The sequence below is a fragment of the Kogia breviceps genome, chromosome 3 (assembly GCF_026419965.1).
Source record: "Kogia breviceps isolate mKogBre1 chromosome 3, mKogBre1 haplotype 1, whole genome shotgun sequence".
Classification (NCBI taxonomy): Eukaryota; Metazoa; Chordata; class Mammalia; order Artiodactyla; family Physeteridae; genus Kogia; species Kogia breviceps.
The window spans coordinates 36,082,127-36,096,494 of record NC_081312.1 but is presented as its reverse complement, the minus strand read 5'-3'; the positions used below and the strand labels follow the sequence as shown (position 1 = coordinate 36,096,494).

Sequence of the window (14,368 nt, the reverse complement as noted above, 5' to 3'; positions counted from 1 at the left end):
TAAATCAAGTAAAATCAAGAAAGATTCCCCGTGCCTCTAGAGGTCTCACCACAGCTAGTTAACTTTTGGTCTTTTACTCTTGCCTTCTCTAACAAGTCTCAGAGAGTTGAGTGAGAATTTAGTCAGTCATATTTGGCCACACAGTGGCAAAGAAAATATAAATCCCAAAAGTACAGACAGTCTTTGTGGATATAATTTAATCATACAAATTCCTTGCTGTAATATGAGCAGGAAGTATTACTAGTTTAGACAACATACTGCTATTCTGTACTTTCAGTATAGCACAGAATTTTGGTCAAGTTAGTGATGATAGAATATCAGAACTTTCAGATAATCAGAGTTGCTCTTCACTCTTTTATTGCCTATGGTAAACAGTATGAATAAGATTTGCTTTGGGTGTGTATCTTATATCTCCTTATCTGGTATATTTGGAAGTATATCTTTGGCTCACTGAAATGGGGCACTTGGATATATTTTTCAGAGAATATGATATTTTGGCAAGTAATCTCTTCCTGGACTAAACAATAGCCAGATTCTTGAGAATTGTTCAGCAGAACTGATCCCGGGATACAAAACTAACATTTTTTGAGAATTACTGTGTGTCAGGCATTGTGCTCAGCTTTCTCCATGCAATATCTCATCCTCAAAATAATTTGATGAGTGAGATACTATTATTAACCCCATTTTACAGGTGAGAAATGTGCTATTATCAATGCCATTTTCCAGAGGAAGAAACAGGTGTGAAGATAAATATATCTTATCCAAGGTCACACAACTGTTAAGTGATAGAGTATTTGAACTCCAATTTTTATAATTCCAAAGCCCATTCTCTTAATCACTGTGCACTACAGTCAAGGTACTGTATGAATAAGCATTTGCCTTACTTTGTTTTTTTGACGTCTCTCCCTGCTCCAGCCTCAAATAGGGCCATGAGTCTCAGCAGTTGACACAGTCTTTGGAATGGCTATTGGATGCGACGGCACCTAGCAGCTATAATCATTCAAGGCAACCCTTAGGTAGTGAATTAAAGCCTCATTCTACCGCTCTGTACTTACTTGGAGGAAGCCAGGACCTCTGTGGGTACTGAGGGAAATCTTAAGAGTCCTGAGTCCAAAGAATAGACAGCTTTTCTGGTTCAGAATCACCAAAAAGTTACTAATAACCCCCTCCTCTCACCAAGTGAATGTAAGCTCTAGATAGTGATGTCTTATTGAAGATTTTTCTCAACTGGCAACCCTATTCCAAACCTCTCTGCTTTGACAATTCTGAGCTCTATGAATTCTGTTTTTAGGAGAGTTCCCCCTCCTGAGTGCTGCTTCTCCCACAACAAGCCAGTAAATACAGAAGAAATCTTATGGACTGGGACCCAAAATCTTTCTATCCTTGAAACATTATTCATTATAGCAGAACCCATTCATTTATGGTGGATATTAAGCTTCTCAAGCCCTTTCTGTTGAGTCTGTGGAAGACTAGTAATTCTAATTGGCTAGCTGCAGGGCTGGTGTCTCTGACTTAATGTTATGTGAAATGATGACAGAGTAGTGCTTTTAAATGGGGCTCTCATGAATTGACTAGCAGGGAAGAGGGCTCTTCTAAAGGTACTTGCCTGTAGCTGTGGAGATCATCCCTTTCAGAGAGCTACCTATGCTCCTGCCAGAGCTGCCCTCAGCATATGACCTGATAAAAGAGGATTATCCACAAGAGAGGTAGTCTTGAATATGAGATAATTAATAATGACCGAATCAATTCAAATTGAACTGGGCAGTCAGTTGTGTAATACCGGGCTAGTTTGCACTGGTTCTTTACAGATGAATAGTGCTGACTTATGTACGATTTGTACATCTGAAACATTCTCTTGCTAGAAGGTTGATGCAGTGCTTTTTTTTTTTTTTTTTTTAACCAACACTAAAGTCCTCTTAGAGTGGCAGGGCACTCTTGATTGGTCAACAGGGCCATACTTAAATGCTTTTTAAAAATTTATGTTCCAGAAAGCAGAAGGTAATACAAGTAGTGGAGTAAACACTAGAGTCTGATCATTAGCTGTATTACCGTTGAGAAGTTCTGTTAACCTCTCTTAGTCTATTTCTTCTGGAAAATGAGGCAGTTTAAATAAATCTGTGTTTCTCAAATTCTGAAACCTACCACAGATTACTAGAGGTGACTTTAGGTGGCATATGTGATAATGTCAGGTGGTTTTCTGATAAAACATTAAAATGAACATTGAATCTCATACCTGAGAGAGTTATTCCTTGTTCAGTCTTTCTGATTATATCAGTCTCAATTTGATATCAAGATATCTTTAATAGTTCTTTAACACTGGATAGTTGTTTGGGGATGGAGGTAGGCGGGGGCAGATACTGTGGATCGTTTATTCCTCAAAATCGCTATAGAAGTGAAGTTAATTCCATCCCTTAGAAGGGAAAAGTACAGAAGTGCTTTTTTGCTCTGTCTACCTCATTTCACCTCCACTTGGAAGGAAAGTCCTGTGTTATACAACTGGTGAGTTAAGAGGAAGAACCAAACGTGAGGTAAAGCCCTTTCTGGCTCCTCTCATGGTGCGGCCCATTCTCAGAAGACACTCTCCTCCTCCACCATGTGCACAGAAGGCCTTTGTTGACAAACTCTGCTTAGGACTGGGTGGGAACTATTAGGAAACCCATGAGACCATCAATCCAGAACACAAAACTGCGTTCTCCAGTTCATCTTTATTGGTAATCAAGCTGATATTTTGATTGCCTTTTTATTCCTCTCTCCTCTTTTCATATGGTTTCAAACTCATAGGAGATAGAAAGGGAGAGGCAATTATCACCCCTTAAAACCTTTTTTTTTTTTTTTTTTTTTTTTTTTTTTTGTGGTACGTGGGCCTCTCACTGCTGTGGCCTCTCCCGTTGCAGAGCACAGGCTCTGGACGTGCAGGCTCTGTGGCCATGGCTCACGGGCCCAGCCGCTCCACGGCATGTGGGATCTTCCCGGACCGGGGCACGAACCCGTGTTCCCTGCATCGGCAGGCGGACTCTCAACCACTGCGCCACCAGGGAAGCCCTTAAAACCTTTTAAAATATAAATCTGACTTGAGCTCAGAGCCCTTTGTAAGCAATAGTATCTGTATAGAGTTTAATAACGTGGTTTGTTTTTAGTGAAGTTATATTTTTAGTTACCATCTATAAAATAAATCAATTTAAGTTTTAAAAAGTGAATTTTTAAAACATTAAATAGTACAGATGGTATATGGATATGGGGAGAATTACAAAGGTGGTACTTAAATGACTGAAGTTTAGAAAAAACCCTGAATAAGATTATCTCTAGGATCCCTTCCAGATTTAAATTCTTTTGAATGTGTATTCCAATAAAATAAAAAATGTTATGTGGTAAACCAAGTAAAAGAAAAGACCTTCTAACATAGTGTGTGCTATGTAATTATCTTTCATTTTGAAATGTATCATTATTGAGGAGGCTAAACTTTCATGCTATGACAGTTTTTTTCATTTATAAATATGAATACCCCTTTCTTAATATTTTACTAGGCAGCTGAGTATTGATATGTTTTGGATAGCATGTTTGTTGGTGATGATGGTTTGTTTTATTTTGTTTTGTTTTCTTTCACCAAAAGCAGTCTAGTTCTGGGTGAGGTTTTTGAACTGGAAATCTTGAAAGGCAGGAACCATGTCATCACTCTATACTCTGCCCAGTAGAGAGTTTGACATAGCAGTATTCAGTAAATATTTGAATGAATGAATGAATAAAAGAGTCAATAAAAATAAACTGAGTTCTGTGTCTTGAAGGTACAAGCATAGTTTTCATTTCTGAAATGAAATAGTCAATAGGGCTAGCTGTACAGATGTTTGAGGTCTTGGGACAATTAGAAGGTAATACTTTCACATGAATGAAGTTTGGAGCTAGTTACATGGAACATTTAGAATAACCTTTTCAGGAAGTAATCACAAAAAGAAGGTAGCCATACTAATTTTGCTTTTGTTTATGGTCATATATGAGAAGCTAGGATCTTTCTTCCTTTCCCTCTTTGTTTTTTATTTAAAAAGAGCTTCCTTTCTTTCTTATATTTTTCTCTCTCATACATGTACTACTTATCATCTCCACATCAGGGAAAGCACCCCAATTTTCCTTGCCTTGGGGAGACTATTAGAGCTTAATTTAAAATGCAGCTCATTAATTCCCCACACACTCTTAATTACAGTTTCTCATCTGATAAAGGGGCCCAACTCTTTCTTAACTGGCATGCTAGATGAACTGAAATACTGGCGGTAAATTTGTTTATTCCCATTTATTCCCTCAACAAATGTAATGTTTCAAGGGCTTTGTTCTAAGACTCCTGAAATGAGTTTTACATATCAGAGAGAGAGAGAATATTAACCAGAAGTTGTTTTTTTTTTTAACATCTTTATTGGAGTATAATTGCTTTACAATGGTGTGTTAGTTTCTGCTTTATAACAAAGTGAATCAGTTATACATATACATATGTTCCCATATCTCTTTCCTCTTGCATCTCTCTCCCTCCTAACCAGAAGTTTTTAATTCTTAGTTATACCAACTGACTTTCTAATAACTATGCAATTGGTTTGAGTGATCACATACCCAGGTCATGTAATTTATTTTAAAATACTTTTCATATATGTAGAAAAACAGAATTTAAGGACTGTGTTTCATTCTGGTGGATACATTTTAAACGTATTCTAGGTCTGTTCTCTACAAGTACATTCTTTCTTTGACAGTCCAGTGATTAACTGTGATTCTAACTTATTATGCACAATGACAACATCTTAACTGAAGTTATTTTGTATGTTCAGGTTAATACTTTTTGTTATTGAAAATTTAAGTCAGTACATTTTATATTTGTGAAATCTTTCTGCCTGGTATCTTTGTGTTTTCTAGTTATTACGGTGTGGTCTTTAGTATGTGACGTAAACTCTAAGGATGCTGGGTATCACATTTTGGTTTGTTCTCATTGCATTATAAAGTTGATAGAACAGCAGTAACATTAATGGTATATAGAAGTTGGGTTTTTAAACCAATCGTCATCTACAGAAATTCTCTATCTCTGTTCTAACTTTAAATTTGAAATATCCAGGTAAACAATCAACACAGATTCTATTCATCATCATTGAGAATATAATAGGTCTAATTTTGGCCAAGAAAAAAAAAGACTTTAGAATTATCAATTTTTTTTATTCAAAAGAGAGAGATGCTTGTCTTAAAATTGTAATCTTTAGATATCTCTAGAGTCATTGTGGTCTGTCATGAAAGTATGCAAGAGCCATTTGCTATAATGGCAAGCTGGAAGTTTTGAGAACACTATGTCTAATTCAAAAACAACAATTATAGGTTCCACATATAAATGATATCATACAATATTTGTCCTTCTCTGAACAGCAGAAGTAACACAACATTGTAAATCAACTGTACTCCAATAAAAATTTTTAAAAAACAATTATAAAAAACAGAACCTTTGCCTAGGGAGCCATGTCCACTGGCGATATGGTTATTCTCTGATTAGATGCTTTGAGTGCCGGATACCATTCTTTTTCTTTTTATCTTTATTGGATTATAATTGCTTTACAATGTCGTGTTAGTTTCTGCTGTACAACAAAGTGAATCAGCTATATGTATACATATATCCCCTCCCTCTTGAGCCTCCCTCTCACCCTCCCCATCCCACCCCTCTATTACTCAGCCATAAAAAGGAATGAAATTGAGTCATTTGTAGTGATGTGGATGGACCTAGAGTCTGTCATACAGACTGAAGTAAGTCAGAAAGAGAAAAAAGAGTACCATATATTAACGTATATATAGGGAATCTAGAAAAATGGATACCATTCGTATCTGAGGTATGAGGTGTTGATATGGCAGCACATTATGATAGAAAAGAAAAGGCCACGAACTTGAGGGGCAGACCAACCTGAATGTGGCATTCAGCTCTGGCACTTTTACTATGGTATCTAGGGCAAGTTACTTAACTTCCTCTGTAAAATGAAAATTATAATACTTCTTTAGAGTTTCTGTGAAGATAAAAGCACCCAGAGTGAGTTCTTGTCAAATGGTAGTTGTACACGGAATACAATGTGGTGATGATATGTTTTGATATTCCCTCAGGTGAAGTAAAGGACAAAAATGTTCAGGTGGTTGAGCTCCCCATTGTAGACAGTCTTCATCCTCGTCCTCCATATTTACCCCTGGCTGTACCAGAAGACCTTGCAGATCGACTTGTACGAGTCCATGGTGACCCTGCAGTGTGGTGGGTGTCCCAGTTTGTCAAATACTTGATCCGCCCACAACCTTGGCTGGAAAAAGAAATAGAAGAGGCCACCAAGAAGCTAGGCTTCAAACATCCAGTTATTGGGTAAGAACCTGATTTGTTCCTCCTAAAAGTGATATGTAGTAGCAGGGATACATACCTTTACAATACAGTGTGAACTTTACAAGATATAGTGTAATTTTCATAGCCCCACCCAAAAACAGAGGTTCCAGAGTTCACCTTAGGCCACGGGGAGATTATTCTTCGTTTATTTAGAACAGCTGAGTCATCATAATTTAGTCACCCTTAATCATTTGTTCATTTATTCATTCAACAAATATAGAAAACCATATTTCTGAAATTAACAGTCTCTCCTGGGGAAACCAGCAAAATCTTATTTTGTTGGGAGTATTTTAGATGCTATACATGACTCATGTCTTACTCTAACAGGGCTACGAGATGAAGCTCTCATATTTATAGCTTTTCTATTGCACCTTATTCTTAGATTTCATTAATTGCCACTGGTGATTATTTTGCATTTTTGATGTTCTGTTTTCTTTTTTGTTTTGAAAGCTACTTTGAGAATAAAGACATCATTAGTAATGTAAGATAATGTTAAAATTATTTTTTAAAGTTATCTCTTGGCCCACTTGGGAGTTAACATGTATATATATGTACAGTCTCATGCTTATGTTAAGGGAGATATATCAGGAAATCCTGGAAGCAAAAAAAATCCAAAAGAGCATCTTTGCTCACAAGCATGTGCTCCTATATCCATACATAAAAAGTTATGGAGTAAGGAGTTTTCCTGGGTCCTGATGCCAGATTTCACACCACAGGAAATGTTCTTTGCCTAATGGGAAGAATACTAGACTGAGAGTTAAGTGACCTCAGTAATATTCCTGGCTTTTCCCTAATTCTGGGCCAAGTTACTTAATAATAGTATAATTGAGCTGTGATTTTTTTTTCCATCTGTAAAATAGGGAAGGCAACATCTGCCCTAAAAATGACGATGTGATAATATAAGGATGAAAAAGGATTTTAGTCCTGTGGGAAAAAATACACTGTAAAATATTATTACCTTTCAGAGAGACTGATGATGCTTAAGTAATTCCTGAAAATAGATTTGTAGGCTAGGCTATGGCATTCTGCAGCTTCTATTGTTTGTAATAAAGTCAGCTATTGATTAGTATTAATACATGTGTTGATTCATTCACTTATCTGCAGAATGTTTATTGAATACTTGCTACTGTGGGGGACAGAGGTTAAGTTTTTTTTAATGGCTCCTTCTAACTCCTCACAGTCCATGGGAAAAGAGACTTACACAACTAACATTATATGAGTAGAATGTGATAAATGCGCTGAGAGAAAGCATAAAAAGTTTTATGAGAGGTCAAAGGAAGGGAAATGTACTTCCATTTCCCAGGAAAAGACCAAGAAAGGCTTCATAGCTGCATGTTTGAACAGGATCTTGGAAGATGGAGAAAGATACACTATAATAGTTACATTACAAAGTAACTTCAACTGCATTATCTCATTGATCCTGTAACACAGTCCTGTGATGTGTGCAGAGATAACCATTTTGCAGGTGAGGAAACTAAGGAAAGAAAATCTCTTCCCAAAGTTCCAGAGTTTATAAAGGCAAAGCCAGGACTTACACCTGCTTAACTTTGTTTGGATTTCCTGTAGTTTTACGTACCAGAAAGCTACCCTTATTAATTTTTCATGGAGTATCCACCACATTGAAAATTGGCCAAATATAGAAACTTGAAGTACCGCAGACAGCTAAGTTATTTGCACACTTAAGTAGTGTGCTGTAATGAAAGAGGGGTGCATTAGAGTTCAAGAATCTGGGGGTCCAATCTGGCTTCCACCACTAACAAGTTATGTGACTTTGGACAACTTACTTGGTCATTCTGGGCCTTCATTGATTGTCACTCTTTTTTCATTTATTAAAACAAAACAAAAGAAAATGCTAGGTTAGATAGTAGTATCTAAGGTTTCTACTTACACAATACTAAACAGTTAGATTTTTGTGTCTACCCATCATCCATTCATTCATTCATTCGTTGTGTTTGGTGCAATTGGGAATAAATAAAACCAGATTCCTTGCCCTGGAGGAGCTTTGATAGATAGTGAAAATCAGGCAAGTACACAAATAACTTTTACTTTTGTAAAGACTGGGTTAAACTATGTGTGAAAGAAACCAGCCTCCCTTTGCCTTATATTGTCATTTTGTTCCCTGAAATATCTTCAGAGACATCAGTTTCTTTAACTGTCAGATGAAAGAGTTACATTAAATCAAATGACTTCTAATATCCTTCACAGGACTAACATTCTGATTCTTCCATAAAAATTCCATTAAGGTCCTCTCTCAAATTATTGGTCCAGGCCTAATTTCAGGAATACTTGGAAAATTGAGAAAATTGCTTAGTAGTACTCTGCCACTATGTCAAATGCTCCTCTTCCTTTGATTTTTCCTTCTTGTTATAGCTCTCCTTTGTTTTTATCTTTATTTTCATATCTCCTACCCCGTTTCTTCCCTGTTTCTTAGTCTTCATATGTATAGAAGTTACTGACCCCTGGTCTAAGTAGTAGAGCTAAAACAAGAACACGGTAAAATCAGAGTTTCAAATAGTGTTTCTTCTCATGAAACTTTTCATTGAAATTCAGTGGAATTGTTCTTTCTACCCCATCTCATCTCCATGGAGCACAGTGAACAATTCCAAATTTCCTGAGAGAACCAGTGACTAAGAAGAACGTGGGAAGGAAAAGATGATACGATAGGTGTTCATACGATAGTATTCACATCTGGACTATCAACTGAAATGCAAAGGAAAGAACAGCCACGAAGATGTCAGAGTAACTCCAGTGAAGTTAAATTCTCACTCCAGATTCATAATAAAAAGCTGGCCCTAGGCTTGACTTAAGACATGCCCACATATTGTGACCTAAAGGAAACAAATCTACCCTTTTTCTTTTCCAACATATGAATAGTGGTTTAGTAATTTGGGAAGAGGGGAGATGTGGAAAGAGCAAATTTAAGTAGTGTTTTAACTTATGAAAAACTAACTATTATACGTGTTTTCATTAAAATACTGTTGGAAGTCAGTGCCTTATTCAGTGCAGGACAATGTAAATCTGTGTCCCCAATTTTACAGTTTTGGAGCTTTTCTTAAGTAGGACAGATGAGATCAGTATCTGCTCATGTTTGATAGAGTAAAAAGCAGGGAAAGGAAATTCATTATGCCTACAACAAAAAGGCTGGCATGTCTCCATGAGCTTAAAATAGTAACAACTCTTAAAAGGTTTGCCTTGCCTTGATTGTGCTATAGGAAGAATCCATACAGGTCTGTGTTTTCCTTGCACAACTTTAAATTCAACAAGCTGGCATTACAGTGATAATACAGGATAAAATGAAGAAAAAGAAAACTTGGCATCAAAACATTACAAATGATATATTTAATGTTCTGTAATAACAACTGTGAATCTTGGCATCCTTTATTGTCAAATATATTAAAAATTATATCCAGTTTTTTCTGGAAGGCTGGTTGGTATTTGCAGCCTTATATGCGGTCTAATTCTGGAATCTCCCATTTATTCCTTATTATGCCAATTACTTTCTCTTTATAAGAAAGCATTCTTCAAAGACTTATTTTTTCTAATTCCCCTTGTATTAATATGCAAATATATTTAAAATATATGTGTTTGAATTTTTTAAAATATTGGTTTTATTTTTTCTAATGGTGAAAATGAAAGAAAAATTGGTTTAAAATATCCATAACGCCACCATGAATAGGGGTATAAAGCTGAGTACCCTAAAAGTACTCAGTGGATCAGAACATTATCAGCAGAATCTGACTTTCTCCCTCTGCCCCCGCAGAGTCCATGTCAGACGTACAGACAAAGTGGGAACAGAAGCAGCCTTCCACCCCATTGAGGAATACATGGTACATGTTGAAGAACATTTTCAGCTTCTTGGTCGAAGAATGCAAGTGGATAAAAAAAGAGTATATTTGGCCACAGATGACCCTTCTTTATTAAAGGAGGCAAAAACAAAGTAAGTTAGATGAACTAATGATTCTAGAGTGAACCACCTCTTTTCAGTTGAAAGGAATCCTTAATTCCCATGACTTGTGATTCTTGTTACAATGAATGTTATTACTGATTATTGGGGGTTTTAAATTCAAACAACTGTGTTCTTGTGCAACTGTTATTATGATCAAAGCATATGTGAGGTGCCAGCAAGGTGTAGATTTCTTTCTAAAACCCCTTCTTTTGACTTGTAGGCAGCAGTCATCTCACTATACACTCACATGACCTTTGTGGGCTTGGAAGGGAGAGAGCAAGCTTTCTGGTGTCTCTTCTTGTAAGGAAGGGCACTAATTCCATCATGAGGGTCCTACCCTCATGACCTTATTTAACCCTAAGTACCTCCCAAAGGCCCCAGCTCCAAATATTATCACATTGGGGGTTAGGGCTTAAACATACGAATTCTGGGGGGACACAAACATTTAGTCCATAATACTAACCAACTCACAAGACTGTTAGCAATAAAACACACCAGGTGCTTGCCCTTTTGCTCTTACTATCTTCACCAACAATCGCAGGCAACTGAAGCCATGTGTAAGATATAAGTTTTCATCTTATAAAAATTTCTGGAATTTGGAAATTTTATTTTTTTAAAAGGCAAAGAATCAAAAGATGAGTTTTTTATGTGAAATAATAAGGACTGCCGGCTTGTACTGAGCTGTATTGAGCCCGCCTGCCTGTATTTCAGGCACTGTGCTAGGTGGTGGGGATTCCATGATAAGGAAGACAGTCTCTGCTCTCAAGGAATTCCCAATCTAGTAGGGGAATGGACAGTGACAATACAGTATGAGTAGTGCTACTATAGAGTAATACCATCTACTCCAGAAATCATCCCTGAATCCTTGACTAAGTGGTCCTCCTCTGTGCATTCCTCTTAGTATTTAGCACTTGTTTACTTCTGTCTCCCTCACTAGGTTATAAGCACTTTAGAAACTATACCTAGTTCTAGTAAGTGCCCAGTAAGTATTGAATTATGTTTATTTCAGTCCTGTGTGTTTGAAAACATTTTATTAGCAATTATAATTTGACCTTTTTGACTTTTAATTAATTAATTAATTTAATTAATTAACTTATTTCTCAATCCCTCTTTTATGTCACAAATGGGGGTTGGGAAGATAAACAAATCTGGAATGAATACTATAATTCAGCTATTTATCCATATCATTGGATAATCATTTAAACCCTATTTCTACCTCATAAGAATCTAAATTAACCTGATATAAATTGCTTTTTCTTTAAGGCTCCCTCTATTGATTATACGCACACTCTCTCTCTCTCTCTCTCTCTCTCTCTCTCTCTCTCTCTCTCTCTCACACACACACACACACACACACACACACACACACACACACACATGCAGGTGTGCGTGCGCACAAACAAACAAAAGACCAAGAAATTCATCAGCCAAATATAAGCCAAGTTATATAGTTATAATTCTTGTTTAAGTATAAGAGGGATTAAATGAACATTTGGACATAAAACAAGAAAAAATTTTCAGATATTTTTCCAGTTTGATATTACAGACCTATTAGAGAGAAACAAAGTAGAAATAGTTCATCTTAGTCCTTCATTTTAAAATATCAGACTGAATTTGTAGCTTAGTTGAAAAAATGTTAAAATATTACTTTATTTACTCTTTTACTTGTTCTTGAATGCATCATAAGTTTTTCCCTTGATTGGCAAAATAATTCACGCTCATTAGAAAATAAGGAGTTGGTAAGTATACAAGCAAGGAAAAAATATTACCCACAGTCTCATTACTCAGTGGCAACAACTATTTAAATATCAACATATTCCCCTCAGTCATTTATGTAGTTATACATTTTTGTAGTTGATCATATTCTATATAATTTGAACTCTTTTTTTACTTAATACAACACTGGATCCCTTTTCCCAGGTTGCTAAAAAAAGTCATTGTAAATCTCTTTTTTTAGTGACTACACATCCACTGAATGGAAATGCCATTGCTTACTTGACCATTCTCTTAATACTTGACAGGTTATTTCCAATTTCCAGTGCTATGAGGTATGCCTAAAATTATCCATATTATTTCCTTAATCTAGATTTCTGGGCTTGGAAGTATTTAGATAAAAGGATAAGAATATTTTACAGCTGTGATGCATAGCACAGCATGATATTTTTACACCAAGCAACCCTTATAGTACAGATGGCAGTAGTATCTACTTGGATTGTGAGAATTGTAAAACTTGATTTTTTCTTGTGTGTGTGTGTGTGTGTGTGTGTGGTCAGAAGCTAATAACTCCTCTCCCCATGGTAGTCCAGGTAGCATTTTTCTCCATATTCTGTTATAAATGTAGCAATAGCATTTTGTGCATATTTTTTTCCTCTTTGGAAATTCTTTGGTTTTCTGAGTCATTTTAAGGATTTCCTCAGGAATTTAAATACCGTTTCTCTCCTTCATTATTTTACTTAAATGTTTTTTCCACTCTGAATTAATTCTGCTTTTGACCTCTCAGGATTGGTTTTGATACCTAAGCAAATCATAAAACTTCTCTTATTGTTTTAGGAGAACAAAGCATGAATTAATTTTTCAACAAGGTATATAGAATCCAAGGTGATTATAAGACTTTTCTGCCTCAAAAGGGTGAAGAGATGGAGAATTAAAATTAAATGAGGAATAGTATTCGTACAGTTAGAGAAGAAACCATTTTTCTGACTAGCTTATTCTTTGTAAAAGGGGTCAAGATTAGCTTATATATGTGGCTCCCGTAGTTAATGCTTTGTTGCTTAGTATTACACCTCAGGTCTCTCTAGATTAAGACTGAGTTCATTCACGAGATTTTAGCACGAGCATCCTAGTGACTGTGACAGCTGCTGATAATGTGGCGATCTCTCTCTTAGGTAATTCACTGTTAGAGTGTGTAAATCACATAATCTTTGGCAGTCAAAGAAGAAATATTAAAGTTGTCTATCCAGCGTTGTATTCTAAGATTGTGGAGACTGGGGTTAGGCATGAAACAGGAGAAAAAACAAGCCATTAAAAATCTCTCAGATTAAATATTTACATATTTAGTTTGCTCTTTATCAAAAATGCTGGACAAGCTCTTCCTAAAATTAGGTTCATTTAAATGAATAGAGGTAAGAGAAATTTGTTTAAAGGTTGTTGTAAAGCATTTGGTTGCCATGTGAAAGAAAGAATCAGCAATAGTGGTAAAGTTCTTCACTATTTTTTTGAACTACATCTAATATGCTAGACAGTTACAGGGCATTAGGAATACACAAAGAAATAAAAGATAATATGTGGCTCCTTATCTCAGGGCGTGTCCAACTGGTAGGCAATATATGGGTAACAAATAATCAGTGTCATTATATAATTGTCCTGAAGGAGTTGTATACTAGGTAGTGAAGTCAAGAAGAGGAGTATCCCCCTCAGTCCGGAGAAAAACCTCACAAAAGAAAATTTGATGTTAGTTTATAATTTCAAGTTACACCTTTGTGGGTGATATAAAAATAAATTTTTGCAAGATGGAAGGAGAAAAAAATATTTTTTTTAATCATTGCCAATCTCTGCAGCCTCACAGTGGAAGACTTCTGCTGGCATACTTGTAGGCGTAAGACAAGAAAGAAGCATGTTTGTGTGGAAAGTTTCATGCTCATTATTGGAAGTACAAAATCTCCTTCCCTCATTATTCACTTTGTTTCTGTTTTTCAATACTCAGTATCCTTCATCAAGCTATCCTTTGCATATAGAGATAAGACCTGAGGAACTTAGGTGACCTTTTGATTTGGTTCCAGGGAGAGGCCTTTGAGTTAGGAAGGGCATAATGTTCACATCACTTCTCAGTAAAAGGATCCCTCTTGTGTTTGTTTCACTGAGCACCCAAACCATGCTGACAGAGTTAGTCTTTTTTCTAGGATAAAACCTGTACTGGTGTGTTTTAACGATTTCCCCCCTCCTCCACCCTCCAGCCTTTTCATATTTATTTGTTTCTGTTTCTGCCCCATGACTGGGTCTGCATCTTCACAGGAATCACATTAAAAGTTCTTTTGGTGGTTTCCTTTTCA

General features: G+C 36.1%; 1 protein-coding gene across 7 annotated transcripts in view; it reads left to right on the top strand.

The window, feature by feature from the left end:
* The window catches only part of FUT8 (fucosyltransferase 8), a 350,097-nt gene that overhangs the window by 320,615 nt on the left and 15,114 nt on the right, over positions 1–14,368 (top strand). For all 7 annotated transcript variants that reach the window (XM_059059069.2, XM_067028315.1, XM_059059067.2 and 4 more), the window contains 2 exons: positions 6,109–6,355; positions 10,134–10,310. In XM_059059069.2, the coding sequence (XP_058915052.1) occupies positions 6,109–6,355; positions 10,134–10,310 (424 nt within the window). The remainder of the gene's footprint in view (positions 1–6,108; positions 6,356–10,133; positions 10,311–14,368) is intronic.